This window comes from Zootoca vivipara, chromosome 7 (assembly GCF_965207765.1).
Source record: "Zootoca vivipara chromosome 7, rZooViv2.hap1.1, whole genome shotgun sequence".
In the NCBI taxonomy this organism is placed as follows: domain Eukaryota; kingdom Metazoa; phylum Chordata; class Lepidosauria; order Squamata; family Lacertidae; genus Zootoca; species Zootoca vivipara.
Genome location: NC_142590.1, coordinates 3,347,952 through 3,372,245, shown reverse-complemented (window position 1 = coordinate 3,372,245; position 24,294 = coordinate 3,347,952). Strand labels below are relative to the sequence as shown.

The window sequence follows — 24,294 nt, the reverse complement described above, 5'->3', positions numbered from 1 at the left end:
AAAGCCTGTTGGAACAAGAAAGTTTTCACCTGCCAGTAGAAGGACAACAAGGAGGAAGGCTGTCTAGCTTCTCCAGGGAGGGAGCTCCAGAGTCCAGGAGCAGCCACCAAGAAGGCTCTTTCCTACCCCCCCCCCAAGCATGCCTGCAAGGGTGCTGGGACTGAGAAGGGCCTCCCCTGAAAATACGACTGCCATATTTCAAAAAGTGAAAATCTTCTTTTTGGCCAAATTTGTTGAACTTTTCTTAGTGTTGCTAAGGCATTTGGCTAATTAAACAAACTATGGCCTTTTAAGCTGTGTGTGACAGGGTATTGTTTTTGTTTGTTACCATGGTATATATTTTTGTGTTTTTATACAGTGGAACCTCGGTTTATGAACACCTCAGTTTACGAATTTTCGGTTTACGAATGCCGCGGACCCATCTGGAACGGATTAATTCACTTTCCATTACTTTCAATGGGAAAATTCGCTTCAGTTTATGAACGCTTCAGTTTATGAACAGACTTCCGGAACCAATTACACCCATGCTTCAGGTTAAGTACGCTTCAGGTTGAGTACTCCGCGGACCCGTCTGGAACGGATTAATCCACTTTCCATTACTTTCAATGGGAAAGTTCGCTTCAGTTTATGAACGCTTCAGTTTATGAACAGACTTCTGGAACCAATTGTGTTCATAAACCGAGGTACCACTGTATTGTAAACTGCCCTGTGATCCTCAGATGAAGGATGGTATATAAAAATATATAAATAATAATAATAAATAAAACAGATGCATGCTTCTCTGGCTGAGATGAAGCTAGTAGCTACAAGAAGCAGGCGTTCTCAGTCATAAGCAGTGTATAGGCCAACTTCAAGCCTTTTTGTTTTGTTTTTTCAGCTTGTGCTGTAGAACCCCCTACCGCCCACCTAGAATCCTGAAACGCCCACTAGTGGGCGGCAGGGAGCAGGTTGACAACCCCAGAGATAGGTGGTTTTGAGGCGATGAAAGTGAAGGGTTAAACCAGTGTTTCTCAACCTTTTTTGGGCCATGGCACACTTGTTCCGTGAAAAAAATCACGCGGCACACCACCATTAAAAAAGTTAAAAAATTTAACTCTGTGCCGCCCTATATTGACTATAATTATGACTCTAAGAAACACTTGCCAATTGCTGTGTTGGTTGCAATCTCCTGTAATAAGGCTTCACAAGCCGCTGATTTCTCTGCCAGCACGTGCTCCTCGCCGAAGAGGCCGCTCACTCCCTGACAGAGTGACAGTTTGGATGCTGGCTGGACAAAAGAGGCTCTTCTCTTTGCACCTATGGAGTCCCTGTGCGATTTTTATGCGTTACAAAAGGCATCGTTTCATTTCCACGTGGCTCCGCTCCTCCCGTCGAACCCGCCTGGGCCGTCCCGAGGTTGCGGTGCATGTTGGGATACTGGGGGTTCTGCTGCTTTTTCCTCTCTGGGGGGGTCTGGGCTGAGGTTGCGGCTGCAGAGATGGTGAGTAGGGGAGGGGGAGCGCTCGGCGGCTTTCGATTGGGTGCGGAAGACCATAGACAACTAAGTCAAAGGGACGCTCGAGGAGGAACCATAGAGATAAAAGAGAGAGCGGAGAGTGGTGGTGGTGCGGACGGGGCAGGCAGGCGGGTTATGACAGGAATCGCCGCCATCTTGTGAAGGGTGCGCTCAAACGCAGCCATGCTGAGAAGGTTCTCCGCACATAGGTACGGTAGTTCTGCAAATCGCCCTTCTCGTCGCCGCACGTCGCGGCACACCAGCCAGCGTCTCGCGGCACAGTAGTGTGCCGCGGAACAGCGGTTGAGAAACGCTGGATTAAACCACCATAGCATGTTTTGCTTAAGTTGTATTTGCCCTCAAGCTTGATGCTCTGATAAGAGAACACATAATTACCACAAAAGCTGCAATGCACTTTAATAGAGATGATAAGTAGAAAAGCCCCATGAATAAGTGTTGTCTCTCCCCTTCCCAACTCCTTTACGTCCCCCAAATAAATTTTCAAACACCATCTTCCTCCCCTTAAACAGAAGATTAGCAACTGGATGGATTGGTTGCTGGGGGGGGGGGGCGGGGAGCTGTGTCTCTTCTTCACCAGCTCAACAAGCATAAGGTCTTGGGCAGGGGTTCCCAAACTAAGGCCCGGGGGCCGGATGCAGCCCATTCACCTTCTAAATCCGGCCCCCGGACAGTCTGGAAATCAGCATGTTTTTACATGAGTAGAATGTGTCCTTTTATTTAAAATGCATCTCTGGTTGATTTGTGGGGCATAGGAATTTGTTCATATTTTTTTTTCAAAATACAGTCCGGCCCCCCACAAGGTCTGAGGGACAGTGGACCGGCCCCCGGCTGCAAATGTTCGCTGACCCCTGGTCTTGGGAGTCAGCCTGGCTCCTGCTGTGGGATGGCCCCGGGCGGCCAAGTGACATGTGGCACTCTCTCCCTTGCTTGTTAGTGATGGTGGCTGTGGAATTGAATGGAATTCTGGGGCTGCTCTGTGTCTATGTGCTGGCCAACTGCCCAGCAGGGATGGAGGTGCAGCCAGGTCGTGCCTGAACCAAGCAGAGCCAGCCCACCCATGAGGCGAGGTGAGGCGACCACCTTGGGCAGCTGGATCCACAGGGGCAGTGGGCCCCAATGCAGATCTTTATTACCCCCTTGTTCCTGACATAGATGTGCACTCACCACTTCTTTCCTGCCAGGGAGGAGGGCACCATTTTGTGGTTTGCCTACAGTGCCCAGAGGTCTTGGGCTGGCCCTGGAAACAAGAATTGCTCTGGTCCCATTTGAGACTGGCTAGCATCCCTTTATGAATGATGCTCTGCCATGCATATATTAGGGGCAGTGCCGGCCACTTCATGCGCTGAACAGATTCAAAACTCGGCTCAGCATAGCTGCCATCCAGCTGAGCCACATTAGTTGCAATGGCAACCAGGCAGCATTGGCGCTGGGCCCTCCTTCAGTTCCGACATTTGCTCTACTAGGCTGCGGAGAGGTAGTGTTTTTTGGGATGAGGTGGTTTTCCAGAGGTCATGGTGTCCATACAGTGGAATGACTGCTCCTTGCTCTGGCTGAGCTGTAGGGTGGCTAGGTGTCTTACTTGTTGAAGGACAGTTCTCCATGTGAAGGGCTGTGTTGTCCAAGAAGAGAGAGCAGGGGTCTCAAGGTTGCCCATGCAGTGGTTATTACCAGGACAGCTGACTGGCACATATGTCATGGTCACACTCTTCTGCACTGTGGTGAGATGTACTGAATTTCTATTTAAATTGCAGTAATCAGGGCTTTTTCCCCCAGCCAGAACTCACTGGAACTCAGTTCCAGCACCTCTCACGTGGGCACCATTGCCATAGTAAGAAAACAAAGGAGGCTTTCATGGTCAGTTCAAGCACCTCTTTTCCTAGAAAAATAGCATAGCACTGGCAGTAATTATTTCTAAATTTGCTTTTATTCATAGAAATTAGCATCTGCAAATCTGCTCTCTCTTTTTGACATTGCATTTCCTCTTTTTTGGCAGTGGCTGGTAGAACAGTGTCTTTGGCAAGCATTAGGCAGTGGATCGCAGACCACAACTACTGCCCCCTATGTTCCTCGAATGTCTCCATACATTGTGTTGGTGAGGCAGAAGGAGTTCTTCATTCCAGTCTTAATTCCAGCTGCTCGAATAACCTCCTTTACTTACATGAACTTTGCTGTTAGACTGTACTTCTCACCATTAAAGTAGTGTCTCCCCACCATTATTACTGTGCTGGGGAGAAGCTAGACTGAGATCTGCAAGGCCATTAAACTATGAAGACTGACCAATAAACTCAGGACCGGCCACCCTCCACTTTCACTTCAGAAGCACAAGGAATTGTTTTGTTTTAAAGAATCTTATTTACAAATTGATCATTTTACAGGAATACAGTTCAACGTGGCCTTACAGAGAATAAATAAAGAAAAAAAACTATACATTGGTCTTTAAGTCTCCATTTCAAAATACAGGGCTGTTTTTGAATGAGTACTATAGTCATAAACTAATATTAAGCAGCCTGACATTAATATTTGCTAGAGATGAAGGGAACACGGCTACCAGTGTTCACTATAAAGCAGAGGGGCCAATTACTTGCAGTGATAGCTCAGAACATCTCAGAAAAATGTGCTCTGCATTGAGGGGAATGGAGTACAACCAAACGACAAATACTGTACTATCGTTATAAGCAAGAAGCCTAATATACAACATATTATAAACAGACCAGGTTCCAAAGAACTGTACAACTAGTTTTGCACCCCGATCACCTTTGAATTTGAGGGAACTTTCATAAGCATAATACCACCCAGGCATACCCAGTGTAACACTCTGGATTATCATTTACAGACAGCATGGTCAGAAAACAGAAAAGGGGAAAAAAAACCAACTCATTGTTTAAATTGGGAGCATTACTCCAACACTTAAATTTTCCCACTAATGCTACAAGCTCAATGTTAAACTTGTAGAAAACTTGAAATCTGAATCCGTAAATTGTGTCTGATGCACATATTTTAGCTTTTCTGTAAAACAGAGTTCCAGCAAACCCTTTTGCTAAATATTAAATATACCAGTATCTCCAACTGATATATTTTCATGTTTCATGTTTCCAGAAGCTGGAGTTTTAGGGGAGAACAAGCACACCACAGATGAGTTATGAGGGCCATCCCTCTGTGGACATTATTTATGCTACAAATCTTCTATCAGATTTATAACAGCAAGTTGAACTATTGTGGCTTGTCCAAAAAGATCCTCAAAATTATGGTTTCACAAAGGGAATCAATGCGTCCCTCCTAGAAATCCCCAGACCACTTCACAGTTCCCAGGGCTTCCGAGGGAGATCAATTACTATCCATTAAATCTATGGACTTGCTGTCCCTATAATTTCCATGATGCAGTGGGGAGATGAAGTCGCCATGGTTTCTCATTCCTGTTTCCTTCTCTGGTCCTTTCTGCCCATTCCCCAGCTGCTGGTGACAAGCATTGCTATCTGAGATGAGGAATGAAGATGAGCAGCAAGAGGAAGAGGCATGCCTTGGCCTCTGCTAAAATCAGGAACTGAACATACCGGTAGATCCGTTTTCCAGTTTGCAACCTGGCAGTCTATCTGATTGTCTATTGCAGTTACTTACACTTACGAAAACCAACCCTCACCAAGATTACAAGCTGCATTAGAGCCATGTGAAATATATTACTACCTCAAAGAACCCACAATATGTAAAGTAACCAACAAGGAACTACTAAAGGGAGAGAAAGGATTGGGAATTAATTGGGAATCTGATGTTCCGGATATTTACATAAGTGCAATAGTTGGAAATTCCGTTCTCCAAAGCAAACAGGGCCACAACTGGGGTTGACTTGGTTCTACCTAGTATTAAGATGGAAGCTGTTTTGGTGGAACCAGAAGGATTCTAGCAAGTTGAAAGGCACTGCAGGAGGGAGAAAATTGTATAATCTGTCTCAGCAGACATTCAAAATATGGATTTATGACAACATGTCAACAAGGAGTGAAATATCCTGGGAAACACGGTGAGGGGGAGAGAAACCCTTTTGAGATTCACAAAATGACCAAAATCAATGTGTGTATGCACAACCACACATGGAAGTGCGCTCTCAAGACCAGTTTTCTATTTGATACTGTTGTGATGTGGGGTAAATGTGTGAAGACAGAATTTAGTGTTTTGATATAGTGTGGATATGCTTACATTATTTTTGGAGGGAAATGCTAAAAAGGATTAATATAATGTTTACCTTTAGTCTTACCCTAAGAAGCCAAGGAACATTTCCCCAAAGCCTTTCCCCATAGAATCTATGGGGAAATTTAGAAGGGTATTACACAAATTCATGCAGGGAAAATCTGCGAGTGGTTATTAGCTATGGCAGCAATAGGTGACCTCTATATTCAGTGGTGGTCATGACACTTAATAGCCTCTGATGGTCCTCAGGGAAAGGGCACACTTGCCTCTGCTTCAGGCTCGCAGCACCTACTGAGCAGACCCTGGCAACAACAAATTTTGGATCTAACAGTAAGGCAGCCCCTTTATCAGCCCCTTTTCAGTGGCCACAGAAAGCTGGGCATCTGTTGGGGGGAAAGTTGTGTGTGTGTCAGAAAACTAGGAGGGGGTTAATGGAACAGAGTATCCTGAAGAAAGGCGTAGGTGGTTGAGCTGGCCCACACTCCAGACAGGAACACTCCACCCTGAAACATTTGTTGCTTCTTGCTAGGTCCACTTCCACTTGTAGGTGACAACTTGTAATGTGATGGATGCAATGTACAACCTGCTCTAAAATAAACCGTTTCTTTTTATTTTCCCAAACTTTTTAGACTTCCTTATCCACCAAATTTTAAATCTGCTTTTAGTGGTGCTGTGTACCTCATTATCTTTTTACTTGCTGCTGCTTGATTTGTTATGTATTTCTGTTTATTTTGTTGGTTGCTTGATTGATAAGTTATTGGATTTTAATAGCTGCAAGCCACTCAGAAAACACTGTTCATGGGGTGACATAGAAATGCTGTAAAATAAATACCGTACATTAAGTTAAATAGCCATCAATTGACCTCCTCATCGTGAATCTAAGCTAGTGACAAACAACGTATCTTTGTTACAGGTAGGTAGCCGTGTTGGTCTGCCGTAGTTGAAACAAAATAGAAAAATTCCTTCCAGCAGCACCTTAGAGACCAACTAAGTTTGTCATTGGTATGAGCTTTCGTGTGCATCCACACTTTTTCAGATACACTGAAACAGAAGTCACCCAGAGTTGACCAAAGGGTGCCTATATACAATAGCATTATTTAAAAACATAAATTGATATTAAGAGAGCATCTTCACTTCTGACATGCTGCAGCTCTGTGTTATTTGATGTCTCGGTAATTCAATTGTTATGTAGTGGATATGACCTATGTCCAGGCATTGTGAATAATTTCATAAAAGGTCTGCTTAAATACACACACCTGAGCCTTTTATAGGAGAGAGAGAACAGGGAGGGAGAGACTGGAGGGGGGGGGAATTACAGAACCTTTCCAACCTGGTGATCTGGAGCCTGGATGGAATTTTTAGTTTCCATAAGCAATCAGGTGGGAAGCTATTTACAAGCATGAGTTATTTCACCTCCATCTAAACCACCAACAGTGGGAAGCTGTAGCATATAATGTGGTGTTACTACGGTAAAACAAATTTAAAAATAAACTTTACAGTTGGGAGAAAAAGTAGATTCTTCTTTTCATGTGAAAGGTGGGGTTTATGGGGTTTGTTTTTCTTTGTTATATCTGCAATTTCATACTTCAAAAATCTAGTTACAAGACTTCCTTGGCGACAAAATAAGCATGTGCTTAATTGACATTTGTGGTAAGCAGCTGCATGTACCAATGCTACCAACAAAAGTGCAATAATCCTCAAAAATCCTTAAAAAGTGAGGAGCACATTGGAAGGCAATGAGCTATGTACACACATCTTACCTCCCCACATTTCATGGTCCAAAATTCCCTCACCCCTAGTTTAGTTTTGTGGTATGAGTATATGATCAGTCACTAAGATGCAAATTAGGGGAGGGCTATGGCATCAGAAGCAGCAAAGCCCATAGAAGGAAGCCAGGCTGATGGTGCAGACATCGAAGTGAGATATTTAGATCTTAGTAAGCAATTGTAAAATGGCAATGGCAGGAAGGCATTCTCTAGCAGGGAAAATAGAGTGGTGCCTTTCAGGATGCTGGACAGAGGGGTATGTGGAGGGTTCAACACCACAGGAAGGAGATTCCTCAGTTATCCTGATTATTTCATTCTGCCCAGGTCTGCATCAGCTCACTTCTGCCAGTCTCTCCCAGCAAACTGTGATTTGCGTCAAGTCTGGCAAAGTTACATCTAAATGAAACAACCACTAAAAGTGCCAAAAGGCTTTTGTTGCTGTTATAGATATTATTGTTTTTATCTTGATTTTTAGATCTTACTATGGTTAATGTGGAAATTGTTCAGATTTGTACATTTTGATGTGTTTTATTCATTGTTCATAATTGATTCAGTTGTGTTCATAATTATGTACATATTTTCATGTTGCAAGCTGCCTTGAGCACAGCTTTAACTAAGGAAAGGCAGCATACAAAGAAAATGATGCTGACGATGGTTGTAATTTGAAAAGAAGAACTGGAATGCTTGAGCCTCCCAAGACCGAAAGGAAGCCTGGCAAGAGCTCGTTCCCCCTGTCCTTAGCTAGCGATCAAAGGGAAAGGAAGGAAGGAAGGAAGGAAGGAAGGAAGAGAGACCGGGAAGACTGACAAAGCATGATTTAAGGTTCCTTGCATGATAGATCCCAAGAAAGCAAAGAGCAGTGCCAAATGAGAGAAAGAGCAAAACATACACATTTTGCAAACTCTATTAGTACGTGTTGAAATTAGGCACCGAGCCACCTATGACTGACTGGGAGTGAAAGGATGCATTCCATCTCTCAGCCCAGTCAAAACATCCCCCAAATTGGCCTTGGAGTTTCAGGCAACAATCTCTCTCTCTCTTTTCTGTTGTCTACACTGTCCAAGAAGGCCTACCTCACCCCTTTTAGAGCAGTAGTTTCCAGATCCATAGAGACAATTTTGACTTTGTTCAGAAGCCACGTGTTGGTGCCAAGTCCTGCTGCAGAAGGAAGTTATCTATTCATCCCTTATTATGCTTCATCTGTTTGTTGATGGCTCCCATTCCACCCACATGAATTGCCACATTGGAGGCCATAGGACTGTGATCACAACTCCATGCTCCACACATAGAAGAGCAAGAAGTCAAAGATTTTCAGATCTGAAAGAACAAAGTCTCACAGGTTCACCTCACCTTGCTCAGGCACATTGCTTTTTGTGCCACTTTGCTGAAAAGATCTGAAATCTGCCTGTGGCTAAGGTGACACAAAGAGCCAACAGATTACTGCCTGATCCTGTAACACTTAATTATTTTGCCTGGCACTTTAGCCTGAGCAACTTGTGCAGGCCAGGGGCCAAAACAGACATGATGGAAATAGTCACATTTGTTCACCCATCTGCCTCTTTCATGTATAAAGTGTGGGGCGTGTGAGGGTAGGATCTGGTTTTTCCCACAACCAGAGGAACATGTATCTGAGAGAAGCTGGCTCTCTCCTTTACTCCTCAGGTTTTCCTCCCTTTTCTCTGTTGCTGCAGGCACTCTTTCTTCTCCCAGCTTTGGTCCAGTGCCAAAAGTGAACTTGGCTGGGGAGATGAAACATGGGAAGATAATACAGGGGAGGGGAGGAAAGACCAAGAATTCAGCTCTGTCTTCAGACCTCCCCCAACTTCCCACTGCATATGGGAAGGAGGCAGAGGTATGTAAATACAGATGCAGCTGCCCACTTTGTGCCTAGTTTGGTTCTCAGCTGCTTTCAGACGAGCTCCCTGGTTGGTACCCAACTGCCTCCAATTTGCTAGCCCTTCACCATTCACCTGCCCAGGCCTAACTGAAATGAGTAGGAGCCTTACAAGAGCTCCTATTCCCTCATAGGAGGCCACCTCAGTTTACCACCACAAGAGGTTTCCTACTATCTCTGGTTTTCAGCAAGCAAGCCACCTGCCACAACCTCCGCTGCCTCACTATCAGCCTGTGACCCAATCAAAATGGGACTTGTCTGCAGAGATCCTTGTATGGTGACAGCCTTCTTTATTTCAGAGCTCTCCTGTTCTCTAGATTCCAGATATAGCCCAATTCCAAAAGACAGATTGTGCTGCCCTGACTGTTGAAGGCTAAATCTAGCAGCTTGCTCTGCTGTAGCTGAGCACCCCAACTCTAAACATCTTCCATTGCTATTATGGACCAGCCTACAAATTCTGAAGGTTTTGACAGGGAACCTTGGTGACAAGGTTTACTCAGTTTAGTAAATAACTCCTAAAACTTTATACCTGTTTCTCTGGTGGATACCAGGCCCTACTACTAAACAATCCCAGGAATCTATTCTGCAGAAGGCAGCTACCCGGTATTACATAGAAGCAAAATGATAGGCCTTTCCCCTTCTCAAAACAGCTTGGAGCTTGAGCTTTTGAGGCTCCGGAGAAAAAAAGCTGAAAGAATGGGATGCTACAGAGAGGGAAGCCAGGGCAATAAGTGAAGCATCCTCATAAGGAGAAACATGGAGCACCAGACCAAAGCCAGCCAGAGGCTTCTGGGAAACCCAGAAACAGGACCATCACTGACTGTTTGGCCCCAGTAACCGGAATTTGGAGATAAGCTGTCCCTGAAGCTGGAAATCCAGCTGTCATTGCTAATGGCCACTTGTGGACTGCACCCTTGATGAATTTATCTAAGCCCCATTCAAAGTCATCGAAGCCAGCGGCCATCACCAAAGCATGTGGCAGTGAATTCCATATAACCCTCTCTTTTGACTGTCTTGAACTGATGTGCCATAGCTTTCATTGCATACTTGTGAGTCCTAGCCTTATGAGGGATAGTGAGAATTTGTTTTTTGTTCTCCACACTGAGAATAATTTTCTAAGCCTTTACTTGCCATTTTCTAATCTAAAGTGCCTCAAATGGCCACTTTGGCCATTTCATTTTACAGTAGTTGCCCTCTGCTGCACTTTTCCCACCTCTATGTTAACCCTTTTGAGATGGGAGAAACCAAGACTGTACACAGTATTAAAAATCTTCATGCGCTCTAAAATAGATAAACCAAGAGATTCTCAGAAGCTCTAGATCTGGAGTGTATAGGAGGAGACATTTCTATATTTCATATAGCATACCAAAAAAAAACCTAAATTGAGGCAGTCTGTACTCCGCACTAAGAAAGAAGATTTAACCAGCACTAAGCAATCCAAATTCTGATTATTTTGTAAAATGTGCAAGCTGGGCAAATCTGCACAATTTTTCATATCTGGTTAATTTTTGGCGGGGGGGTGCATTAGCAAAGCTGCCAAGTACCCCGTTTTCCCCGGGAAGCCCCCGTATTTTCTTACCGTTTCCCGCAGGTGCCCCAAATGGCAAAATACCCCATATTCCTCCGGATTACGGAGCTCCTGCCGGCGGCCATGTTCTTCTGGTGCTGCGCTGGCACCGGAAGTCACTTCTACACACTTCTGGATATGCGTAGAAGCGACTTCCGATGCCGCTCTGCCCATTTCCAAAATGTCTGCAGCACCAGAAGTCGCTTCTACGCACTTCCAGACATGCGTAGAAGCGACTTCTGGCGCTGCGGACATTTTGGAAATGGGCAGAGCGGCACCAGAAGTCGCTTCTACACATGTCCGGAAGTGCATAGAAGTGACTTCCGGTGCTGTGGCACTGCTGATCCCGGATTTTTCAATCCGGAACTTGGCACCTATGTGCATTAGGACTGTTTCACAAACCACTGGAAACCTACCTCAGCAATTTTTCTGTCTTCTGAGATTTCAGCAAGCATTGTCTGTACGCTTTCAAGTGTATAGACGTGGTAATAAAGACCAGAAAACCTGTTTCTATTTAAAATGAAAGCTGAGTTAAAGAAGCCAAATTCTACATCCAGTATCATATTCTACTCTTTTTCTACACTCATGCAGAATTGCATCACACACACACACAGCCCCGGGCATAAAGTGCTGGCGCTCTTCCCAGCTGTGTGTGTGTGTTTGCCTATTCCCACCTCACGTCTGTGTAGTCAGACTACATCTCAAGTTCTTCCTTCAGAGGAAAATAAGAGTCGTCTTTTCCTCTTCCCATCACAGAAAAAACCCATTCATAAACTATGACATTACAAGATAAATAGCATCCCTTCCCCCAGTCTTTGCCAATCCAAAGTATAGCACCTTGAATGAGGTTGTGTGGTAGACCTGGTCAGATCCCATCTTTTTTACTTCCTTTCCTTTGGTGGCTGATAAAGAAAGTCCCAACTCCGCTGCTGAAAGAAATTGTGAGTCCAGGTGAAGTGGCTTCAGTTCTATGTGTAAGTTTTTGAGGGCAGATGGATTGGGACGGTCCAGAGTATTTAGGGCATGAAGGAAAGGCATCACTACAAAGTGGTTGCTTCTTGGAGGAGGCAATGGATTTCCTGGAAGGAGGGTCGGTTTTTGGTGTCTCGTCTCCAGCAGCTGAGCATTAGCTTATAAACAGGATCAGGACAACAGGCAGGCTGTGGAAGGTAGGTCTTTAAATAGGAAAGAGAGAGGGAGAGAGAGAACAGATACTGAATAAAGGCAGATAAAACCCCCTCTCAAAAAGACAGTAGAAGCAGTAGACGGGGATTTCATTTCTGGCATGTAACAGCAGAGCTGGAGTGTAGCTGAAAGTAATCTACTTCATTTACTAATGATTACTTATTAATCAGATCTGTAGCCCCATTTCCTCCAAAGAATTCAGGATGGCTTACAAGTTGAGGCTGAGAGAAAGATTAATCGGAGGCTGACATAATTTTATGGCTCTGGGGGAATTTGAACTCAGGGCCAATCATTCTACCCAGTAGACCACATAAGAACTCTTATTTTCCTTGTTCTAAGAAGAAGGTGGCATGATCTGCAAGGCAAGGAAGGTCCTGCTAGTGGGGAAATCCAGACTGCTCAAGGCTTGGAGTGCTTGCAGGCAGGGGTGAAAAATTGTCAACATGCCGTAGTGCAAATGGGAAATCAGGCCATTGCCCCCATCCCACCCGCTTGCCCTCCCCACCACAGCTTGCCTGCCGCCACCACCCCAACCACTGCTTGCCTGTGCGTCTGCCATAGCTGTCAACTTTCGGATTTGAAAATAAGGGATCAGCAGCCTCACCTGTCCCGGGGACAGTCTACGGTATATATAAGCTGGTGTTTGTGGTGAGCTGCTTTGGATAAAATTCACTGTGGGAAAGCAGCTTATAAACAAACTAAAGTACTGTTGTGCATTTGGGGGTTCAGCCTGCATGATGCCTCAGTCCCTGTAATTATTGGGGTCCTGGATCCAGCAAGGGTGTGTGTGAGAGGTGGGCTAGAAGCAGGTTCATGGAAGAAGACAGGGAGTCATAGCCATGCTTGACTTCTGTTGGAATCCAAGGATGTGACCTTCTGGGGTGTTGATGCTGTAAACTTCTTCATCTTAGGCTCAGGTTGCATATATGTGTAAATAAACTATATATCATAAAGATGCCATAGCATCCACTGTCCCTAATTTCAAGGAAACAGAACCCTGGGTAAGTGCCTGGAACCCCTGGGATCAACTCAGAGGTTGGAGTGGCATGCAACACTCTTAAAAGTGCAAGAGTCCTGTCCTCTTTGTCACCTAAAGCACATGCAACTGTCCCATAATGGAGCAGATGACCTGGTACATTTCATTTCCCCCTATTTCCTGTTGTTTCCATACCTGCCGTCCCTGATCCCTGAAGAACTCTCCTGTGTTCTCAATTACTTGTTCATCTGAGAGCTGAGAATATGGCTGCTCACGGCAAAAGGTGAAAGTCTCCCAGAGTGTCACACCAAACGCCCACACGTCACTTGCTGTGGTGAACTTGCCCTGGAGGGATAAATGGGTGGATGGGGGAGAGAGAGAGAGAGGGGGAGAGAGGGAGAGAGAGAGGGAGAGAGGGAGAGAGAGGGAGAAAGCACACCATTTAGAAACATGCACTTACAAACATCCCGGGATGTACATCTCCCAAGAGCCCAAAGAGACTTCCAGGAGAAAAATATGTGGCAACAGCAGAAAAAACTTTTTCAGGCTATGGCGCAGTCTAGTTTGGTAGTCTAGTTCTCAGCACAGCTGGAATTGCAGGGCATGTTTAAAGATGCTGTTATTTTCAGGCCTTTTTCAAATTTAGCTCTCCTTTCCTGTAGTGACCATCAGGGAGTTTGCTATCAGAAGGAACCCCTGAAAGGTCATTTGCCTGTGTTCAATCAGAGAAATAAAAGCATGATACGGGCAATTCTAATTTGTATTCCTGCATGATGATAACAAAGCCAACCATGGTATTAAACTGGATTCCACAAACTTGATTAAAAGTATAATTTTTAAAAACCTTAAGAATGTGTACCTTCAATATTCACCTAGCCCACAACCCATTCTCTTCCTTTCCTTCCCAGATATACAAGTCTTTGGCTTTTCGGTACAGAAAGGACGAATCCAAGCTCCATGTAGTCGACAGCTCTAAGAGGAAGTGCAAGATGAGGCTTACCAAAAGGATGCTCTCCCAGGACATCCAGCGAATGGGGAGCACGGCCCGGCCCTGGATCCTGTAGTAGTCTCCACTATAGAGGTTCCGGCTCATGCCAAAGTCAGCGATCTTGATTGTGTAATTCTTCCCTACCAGGCAGTTGCGCGTAGCCAGATCACGGTGGACAAAATTCAGGGAGGACAGATACTTCATGCCAGAAGCAATCTGTGTGGCAATTAATTTCAGGTTGGCATAGCTGAAGAAAATAAGAAGCACCAGAGAAGAAATGGCTTGTGGCCAGCCTAGTGTCCAAACTGCAGAGAGCCTGCTCCCTTCCCTGCTAGGCGTGGGAACAGCCACCCAGAGGTGTTTTCCAAAAGACAGAGGGTTAGACTTGCAGGCTTGAGAAGGGTTGCATATCAGTCTTTCAAAAAAGCAGCTGGGGGAGGTGATCCAGATGGGACTAGGGTGCCATATTTTAACCTTTTCACCCTTGCTACTTTCCTGCCAAACTGCTGCCAGCCAAAATGTGTTGTTTATTTAAATGGAAAAACACGTAAACGTAATATGATAACAATTGCAAAGTTATTTACTAGAAACTACTTCTCAAAAATTAAATACAGCTTCTCATAGTGTCAAAATCAACATCATGACATAATATATTAAAATGTAGCTTATTCAGTTGACCACCAAGTCCAGTATGTACAAAATACAAATCCTATTTTGTCAGTGCCATGATACATTCATTTCTAATTTCTTCATCTTCTCCTGTATTTTTCTGTCTGACGTATTCCTTGGAAGAGTGACATGAAATAATCTTCTAATTGTCTAATGAAGATGATAAAGTTGGTAGACAAAAGAAACTGGCCCTGGTAGATGCTGGCACAGGCAGGCAGACAAGACAAGGATTTTTATTTTGTGTAGCTATTATATTACAAAGTGTCTTTGTTTATATGATTTAGAACTACACACAGCTGATGAAGCCCCTTTGGGTGAAACAGGGGAATATAATAATAATAATAATAATAATAATAATAATAATAATAATAATTTTTATTTATACCCCGCCCTTCCCAGTCAAGACTGGGCTCAGGGCGGCTAACAACAAATAATATCAACACAAATATAAAAGAAACAATTCAGTTAAAACAACAGAATAATACAATGTTAAAATTCAATTTTAAAATTAAAAATCTACGAATAAGATAAAACCATTATAAAATAAAACCTATGGGGAGGGTAACCGTGGGGTCAGACTGCGTCAGTCTGAAGGCCAAACGAAACAGCTCTGTCTTACAGGCCCTACGAAAAGATGACAAATCCCGCAGGGCCCTAGTCTCCTGAGACAGAGCGTTCCACCAGGTCGGGGCCAGTACTGAGAAGGCCCTGGTCCTGGTCGAGGCCAGCCTAGCCACCTTGTGACTCAGGATCTCCAATATGTTATTATTTGTGGACCGTAATGTCCTCTGTGGGTCATACCGGGAGAGGCGGTCCCGTAGGTACGAGGGTCCTAAGCCGCATAAGGCTTTAAAGGTCAAAACCAGCACCTTGAACCTGATCCTGTACTCCACCGGGAGCCAGTGCAGTTGGTAAAGCACTGGATGAATATGATCCCGTGGCCGGGACCCCGTAAGGAGCCTCGCCGTGGCATTCTGCACCCGCTGGAGTTTCTGGGTCAGTTTCAAGGGCAGCCCCGCGTAGAGCGAGTTACAATAATCAAGCCTAGAGGTGACCATCGCATGGATCACTGTGGCCAGATCAGGTTGAGGAATACCTGGAATACGCCAGACAGAAAAATACAAGAGAAGATGAAGAAATTAGAAATGAATGTATCATGGCACTGACAAAATAGGATTTGTATTTTGTACATACTGGACTTGGTGGTCAATTGAATAAGCTACTTATGTCATGATGTTGATTTTGACACTATGAGAAGCTGTATTTAATTTTTTAGGAAGTAGTTTCTAGTAAATAACTTTGCAATTGTTATCATACAGCCTATTACATTTACGTGGTTTTTTCAATTGGATTTGCGTAATATATTAGGCATTCTGGTGGCTTTGATTTTGAGTTTATTTAAATGGGGCAAATAGCGACTTTGGGCCAGTGGGGGAAGTGGGGGTGGAGAGTGCATGGGGCAAACTGTTAATCCAGCTGCTCTATGTTACAGCCTCCCTTGACTGAGGGCTCCCACAGCTGCTTTTTTATAAAAGAAAAAGATGTGGGCAGTCTTAAACGTGCTATTTAAAAACACACTTAGTTTGACCATCAGCTGGAGGGAGCAGCAAAAGCAAAGCCCTAATTAGGTGGGTAAATCTAGAGGGAGATATAGGACCCGTCAAGCACAGGACGGAGAGGTTTCCTGCTTGTTCCACTGTTTTCCCCAGGAAAACCCTGTATTTACCGCTGAATTGGAACCAATGTCAATCTGTAGCAAAATCAATTAATGCTTGTTCCGATTCAGCCGCAAATAGAGGGTCTCCCTAGGACAAATGGAAGTGCTTGTGAACCCTAACATGCAGTTATGAAGGCTACTTAATGCATAGCTGAGTTTGCCTTGCAACAAGAAAAACTAGATGATGCTTTTCTTTTACACTGATTCCCATAATTCAAAATCCCCGAGCTAGTATATCTTTTCCTACCCTTAGTTTTTCCTGCTCTTTTTCCGATAGACTCCAGCTTCCCACTTTATCATCCTCATCTGCCTGAGGGTCTCCTGCTCTCCAAAATAACGCTGCCTAATGCAGACAGTATATCCTTCCATCGTATGCTTCTTCAAGCCATTGCCTTAACAACCTCAGTCTTTAGCAAATCCCATGGATACATCCCAGGATGCCACACTCTGAACCTACAGGGTGCAGCAACCTTCCCAAAGCGAAACAGGTCTGGTTCTGACCAGTGCCTGGAGAGGACACTGACTAGAAGACACAGATATGTTTCCATCATGGACAAAAGCCTGGACAGAAATGTGAAAAAGTACTTTTCCTTCCACTCTGCCCTTGATTTTGTTGTCTCCCCAGAGCAAAAAAAAGAGCTTGTAATATTATTTATACAGGAAGCACCTGGAGAGCAATCTTAGTTCTGTGAACAGACAAGGCTGCAGGATGTGGTGGGATGAAATGGGTGGGAATCAAATACTTGCTGAGGGGCAGAAGAGGGATAATGAGAACCCCCTTTGCTTTAGCAAAGGCTCAGGGGGAAATGCCCAGGAGCTGAACCTTGAGCCCTTTTGTGCAGCACAGCACAACATGCACACACACACAAGCTCAGCGGCTTGTGGAGCCAGTGTGGAACAGCTGCCACGTAAATGAGGCCTCCGCACAGAGGAGGCAGTGCACAAATCCAGCACTCACAGAGGCTTTATTAGCTACCTGACAGAAGTGGTGGAGCACTCTGACAAGCTCTGGGGCTCCTGGCGAGACAGGAATTGGTTGAGGTCGCCATTCTCCATGTACTCAGTGATCATGCAGAGGGGGTCGTCAGTGATGCACACAGCCAGCAGCCTGATGATGTTGGGGTCCTTCAACCTGGACATAATCTTTATCTCCTTGAGGAAGTCATTCCTTTCAGAAACAAAATTATTATAATTGTGTAAATTGTGTGTCATTGTTTTTCAGTTTTTCAGTTTCCATGGTTTTGTATGTATTGTGGTATTTTATGCATTGTCACTTGCTGTTATTTTAATTGATTATAGTTTAGTAATTATTTATTATAATTGTTAAAGAGTGAGTTTCTGATTATTATTTGCTGATAGTTTGAGAATGAATTTTATTTTGTACTGTTATATTCTAATGGATTATTGAATACAGCTTTATTTGGTAAAAGTTGTTTGTTTTAAAGATATGTTTTTATTATGAATTCTTTGTATTCTTTCAGATTGTTATAAAGTGTGTGATATAATAATAATAATAATAATAATAATAATAATAATAATAATAATAATAATTTATACTTATACTCCACCCATCTGGCTGGGCTTCCCCAACCACTCTGGGCAGCTTCCAACAAGAGATTAAGAATACATTAAAACATCAGTCATCTTTGTTGTATATTTTGTTGTTTTTTTAGCTTGTAAACTGCCTTGTGTATAGTAATATAGAAAGGCAGTGAAATTAAAAGTGAAATTAAATCCAGCATGGGGAACAGATGTGGCCCAGTGCCTGAAAGCCTTCAGCTGAAAATCAGAAAGGCCCTGGTTCAAATCATGCCTCTAGTCTAGCATGAACTTTCTCGTTGGCCTTGGGCAAGTCACACTCTCGGGCCTAGCTTCCTGCACTCTCTGTAAAATGCAGATACAGTGGTGCCTCGCTAGACGAATTTAATTCGTTCCACGGGTCTTTTCTTATAACGAAAAATTCGTCTAGCGAATCCCATAGGAATGCATTGAAATTTTTTTGAATTTTTTTTGCCCATAGGAACACATTAATTGAATTTCAATGCATTCCTATGGGAAACCGCGATTTGCTAGATGAATTTTTTTGTAAAACGAATTCGTCTAGCGAGGCAACCTCCGCTGGAAAAAACCTTTCGTTAAGCGGAAATTTCGTTAAGCAGGGCATTCGTTAAGCGAGGCATCACTGTACTAATACCAGCCTACCTCACAGCGTTATTTTCAGGATTACAGCAATAAAATGTACCTGAAGTGTTTTGAACATACTTTGTATTTCACCTAATGCTTCTGAACTGTAATTACAAATGGTTAAGAGCCTTTTGGTGCGTATTACTCAAGATTCCTTTCTCAAACAGGGGAGGAAACCTGCTTGCACCCAGGCTTCCCACAGGGCAGAAGGCTGGACCAGGTGGGCCTTTGTTCTAGTCCAGCAGGGCTCTGTTTATTTTTGGTCTCATGGTGGGTCAAGGAGCTGCTGTAACTGATCTTAGAAATGCTACAGCAGTTGTCTTCCACCTCCCAAGCACCTGGCATTCTTGTTGGCATCAGCTCTCAGCATCTTCACAGCCAGGAGGACAGGTTGGCTAGTGTTGCCCTCCGGAACAAAATCCTTCTCCACAAACTGCTCCATCCCTCCTTCCACTTCACACAGGTGGACCTAGAAGGAAGGCAGCAAAGCAGAACTGGTTGGACCAATAGCTCTCACAGAGAGGAAGGCTGGACTTTTAAAAAAGCAAGATCATTAGAATGACCTCCCACCCCCCACTCAACTTTTCTCCCCCACCCCACACCCCCACCCCACTTCCTCTGCATCTGGAGTAGAAATGAATTCAAAGTGCTGCGCAGCCAATTTGAGAGTCAGGCTTGCTTGTGAATTTCCTGTACAGACAGATGTTTGTTATCTTCTGGTTGTGTTATCACTCCACTGAGGTCTCCTTATCCATAATGGAAAGCTTCCCAGACACAACAAGATTGCTGCCAAGGTTATTCGAGAGAGGCAAGGTGACCACTCAGAAGAACCAGACTGATATCGGCCCCAAGGCCCTCCAGATGAGCTTCTTCATATTTTGTATGAAATAAAACAATCTGGTGTTGTGAATTTGGGTGTCTGGATGTCCATAAATGGATCTATGACTAGTTTTGCCTAAATTTGCTGAGGATCAGGGATTTAACAGATGAAAACTGATGTTTTGCTTTATAGTTCTCTAGTATTGGCATGTAATACTCATCAGGGTTTGGATAGCCTCCAATTAGTGTGAGGAGGCAGAGAAGTTTTTACTTTGAGTCATTTCCCAGAACCTTGTTGGTTTGTTGTAGCTTCCCAAACCTTGTGGCACCTAAAAAACTGACATATTGAACTGTATTAATCATTTTGATGAATGATTTCTTATGTTTTCTGATATTTCGAATTACTATGACTTTGTTGAATTGCACTAATCATTTTTATTAATCTGTTGTTGTTTGCTTTATTTTGTAATATTTATATTTTTATTTATATTATTGTATTTGATAGTACAATGATTGCAATGCTTGTTGTTTTTAATGCTATTGTGATTACTTTGAGCTCAGCATTTGTTGCTGAAAAGCAGAATAGAAATACCAAATCAATATCATGAGCTTTTGGTGAACCACAATCAACTTATCAACTTCATCGGATGAATGAATTGCAATTCTGCATTGGCAAGCATATATAGACATGGAGGGGGAAATAGAAGAATGAGTTCAGGGGAAATGAAATGTAAGGGCTTATCCGCACTTACTTTTCCTCTCCTCTTAAAAGCTCCATGTTTGAGGAGCTTTATTTGTGTCCTGGATCTTTCCCTGTGAAACGTGAACTTCAAAGCTCAATCAGAGTGAAAGACAATCGGCAGAAAACCTGAATTGGCATTTGCCCTGATGGGTTTCTGTGAGTTTTTTGGGGGGGGGCAACCCCCCCCCCATGCTCAGAACCAGAGCTTTTAAGTATGGAGCTGTGTCTGGAAAGAACGAGGCAAAAGCTAAGTGTATGAGCCTTAAGAAGGCCAGTGGCAATTACCTCAAACAGTGGTGCCTAAAGACTACTTTTTGTCCTCTGTCGTTTGCGCAGGAACTTGCTATAAACATATGGTAAAAGAAACTTTATTCTCCTCCAAATTAACACCCTCCATTCATTTCCAGAAGGCCAGCAGTGACGGACAAGGAGAGCATTGCCAAAGGATAGTGGTACTCCAACAGACACTGACATAGTAGCACAATGCAAAGTCGCAGAAAAATATATCACCAAGGACAAGTGCTCCACAATCAGGAGTATAGACAAGCAGACAAAGACAGGCATAGTCTTTTTCTTTACAGCCACTTGTGTATTTGATAGAAGTAACATCAACTCGTAAATCACGAACCAGACGCTGTTCCGGTAAATTCAGCGTTTCTTCCCTTAATCATCAAGCTGTACAATGAAGTCTAAGCAGTAAACAAGCAATAGCTTAGAAAACTGGACAAATCTGTCCCTGTATTAATATTGCCCAAGGGACGCAATGAAGCAATCCAGAGACCAGTTCCTCCAGCTGAGAAGGCCCTCTCAAAGCAGGATTGGCTTTGGCTGAAGCAATAATCTCTTCTCTGTTTATATACAGTATTCTAAGTGTTATAAGAATTCTAAGGTATCGTAAGTAAAATGAATGTTCATAAGTGCACAAGGTAAACACACATATTCAAATACATAAGCCACATGTTTATGTAGTTATGATGTTAGTGGGCGTGCTAACGCCAGACACATGTGTGCATGAGGTGTGCATGGCCCCCCGGCACCCACGGTCCCAGGGCCAAGCCGGCGGGCCTGGACTGACTTCTCCTTTACTGACGAGCAACACAGAAAGTTTCAGAGCCCCACTGCATGGACAAAACAAAAATTGCAGTAATTATTACACACCCATTATTAGCCGATTCAATGCCCAGTAGGATGATATCACCTCTCCCAATGAATTCAGATCCTTACCAGGCACGCAATTGCGGCAGGGGGCAAGAATCGCCCTCTGTGCCCCCTGCATGGCGGGCAGACACTCACCCATTCGGGGGGGGGCACGATGGTGAAACAGCTTCATGTACCCCTGACCTGTGCACCGGTGCTCACCCAGGAGCAGCGGGGGGGGGAGCCCTCTCAATATGGGGGGGGGCTCAGCCCCATTTCAAAATATTGAGGGGGCTGAGGCACCTTCTGTCCCCTATAGCCTTACAGAACACCTTCTGTCCCCTGATCCTTACAGAACATCTTGGCCATTCCTATCCCAGCCCATAGTTTATCCAACACCTTTTTATTTTCTGCTCATGGCCTTCTTGCCTTAGTGCTCAGTCCAACTGAGTCTTTCTCTTATCTCTGTGACCATACCATGCCATGCTTTTACCATCAGTCTCCAGCTCCACAATCCTTGCTGGAAGGTACACATACCGTGAGGAGCAAGCCGTGAACTCACCTCTCCAAACTGGCCTTCTCCCAGCTTCTCCTTGAAAGTCAGCAGCTTTCGAGGAAACTCGGCCACAGTCACATCTTTGCCAGACAGCAAGTCCATGGTGATTGCAGGGACAGAGTAGGTGTTGCTGCCTGTCACCCCCTGCAGGTTCACAATGTCTGCCTCGGCATAATGGGGAACCCCTTCAGCTGCGAGTGGCTGGGCTGGCTTGGCAGACCCACTGCAACCTGGCAAGGGAAGAAAATAGAGGAGAGGGTCTCAGCCAAATATACTTTGGGGTCTTTGGCTGCAATCCTCAAGGACCGCCTCTATGCATATGAACTGACCCGAACCCTGCTATCATCACCCGAGGCCCTTCTTCATGTGCCCATGTGCCATGCTCCATGAGAAGTCCAGAAGGTGGCAGCACAAGAATGGGGCCTTTTCTGTGGTGGTTCCCCATTTGTGAATGGCTCTCTCCAGAGAGACTCGCCTGGCGCCTTCATTACATATCTTTAGGTGCCAGGAAAAAATGTTCCTCTATAACCAGACATTTGGCTGAGTAAACAATTTAATGGCCTTTTAAATGACTTTGTGGGAGGGGGTTATTGGTTTTCGTGGTTAAGTATTTTGCGTTTTCATTTTGTATTTTTGTGCTGTAAACCACTCTCGGGTCTTCAGATGAAAGGTGGTATATAAAGTGCTAAATCAATAAAATGAACTTTGCACAACATTAGACTTTTTTATTATTATAGCAAGATAATTCATGTAGTGTCTTTCTGGATATGTTTATTATGCCATAGCTCCTATGTCGGGCAAGTTTTTTTCTTTCTGTTTCTTCTTTCCTCCTTTTACTGTATACTTGTGTTTTGTATTCTGTTGCTTACCCTTTACATAAATAAACATATTTTTATATACTGTATATAAAAATGATGAATTCTGCAACTTATGGATACTAAGAACTTTATTCTTTATTTTATGTACGTTCTTCTGTTTCTGTTATTCATACAGTAAGGAGATTTGCGCAGGCAGCACAGGCTCCATGTTGCCCCCCAAACTGAAGGGCACTGGCACGCACGTGTGATGTCACACATGCAATGTGTGACATCACATGCACCTCTCGATGCTGTGCAGGCCAGGGCAGCCTTCCTCTAGGCTGTGCTGGCCCCCACAGCGTTGGAAGACACTACACAAGCCAGCACGACCTTGCACCAGAAGCTCCGACTGAGGGAGTGAGAGAGGAAGGTGGGAAGGCAGGCGGGAAGAAGGGTGAGAAATATTGAGGGGACTGGGCCCTGTTGCAAGCCCCTGCAAGTTGTTGGCAGGGCTGACCCAAGACCCTATTGTGTCTTTGGAGTTTGCCAACAGGAAGACCACCTGCTCCCATTAAGTTATCTTTGGATGCCAAATTAAGGATGGGCAGATCTCAGTTTTTCTCAGTTTCTCATTTTGCCAATCTTAAGTTCAGTTCTCCACATTTGCACATCAGTGGGGTTTTTTTAAGTGCTCATGAAAATTCACCCGTGTGTGAATTTCTCCTAATAAACTTTTGTGTGCAATTCTGCATAATTAGCACATTTTTGCAGGGTAGGGCTTACTAATATAATGTGGTTTTATATGTCTTTTGTGGAAATATGCATTTTTAGACACAGTTTACCACCATACATATGTTTTTGTATGTATTACGTGGCAAAAAACCTACATTGCAAAATCCAGAGAATTCATACAATTCATTTTAACTGAATAAGGCTGCAGATTTATAATTTATTGATTCTTTTATCTATATATTCTGTGAGGTGGCTGCCCCGTGGTTTTCCATGGATTTGAGGGCAATGAAACAATTGCTGAGACGGCTAGAGCGCCGGTGGCGGATAACTCATTCTGAAGCTGACCGGACACGGGTTAGAGCTCAATGTCGAGCCTACCAAGTGGCGGTAGCGACGGCGAAGAAGACTTTCTTCACCGCCTCTATTGCATCTGAAGAAAACAGCAGCAGGAGACTTTTTCAGGTGGTTCGCAGTTTAGTGGAACCACCTGCTCCATCGGGGCCCAGTTCGGGCCGCATGATCTCCTGCAACGATTTTGCAAAGTTTTTTGCAGATAAAGTCGCTCAGATTCGGGAAGAGGTAGACTCCACCATGGGAGCAGGGCTGGGGCGGGGGAGTGCTAGTCCAGTTGGGATCAATTCCAATCTGTTACCTCCGAGGATGTGGACAGGCTGCTTGGACGAGTGAAACCAACCACCTGTCTCCTTGATCCATGCCCATCCTGGCATATAAAAGCTAGCCGGGAACGCCTGGGTGATGGGCTTCGTGGGTTGGTGAATGCTTCTCTCTGTGAGGGAGCCTTCCCAGACCCGCTGAAAGAGGCGGTTATTAAACCGCTTCTTAAAAAACCATCTTTAGATGCGGCCAATA

The 24,294-nt window shown here is 44.3% G+C and overlaps 1 protein-coding gene across 3 annotated transcripts in view; it reads right to left on the bottom strand.

The window, feature by feature from the left end:
- Window positions 1–11,288: 11,288 nt before the first annotated feature.
- Window positions 11,289–24,294, bottom strand: part of DDR2 (discoidin domain receptor tyrosine kinase 2) — a 63,061-nt gene continuing 50,055 nt past the window's right edge. For all 3 annotated transcript variants that reach the window (XM_088673663.1, XM_060276573.2, XM_088673664.1), the window contains 6 exons: window positions 21,902–22,125; window positions 18,980–19,110; window positions 17,434–17,625; window positions 14,084–14,318; window positions 13,279–13,428; window positions 11,289–12,097 (listed from right to left, as the gene is read on the bottom strand). In XM_088673663.1, the coding sequence (XP_088529789.1) occupies window positions 11,963–12,097; window positions 13,279–13,428; window positions 14,084–14,318; window positions 17,434–17,625; window positions 18,980–19,110; window positions 21,902–22,125 (1,067 nt within the window). In that variant the 3' untranslated portion in view covers window positions 11,289–11,962. The remainder of the gene's footprint in view (window positions 12,098–13,278; window positions 13,429–14,083; window positions 14,319–17,433; window positions 17,626–18,979; window positions 19,111–21,901; window positions 22,126–24,294) is intronic.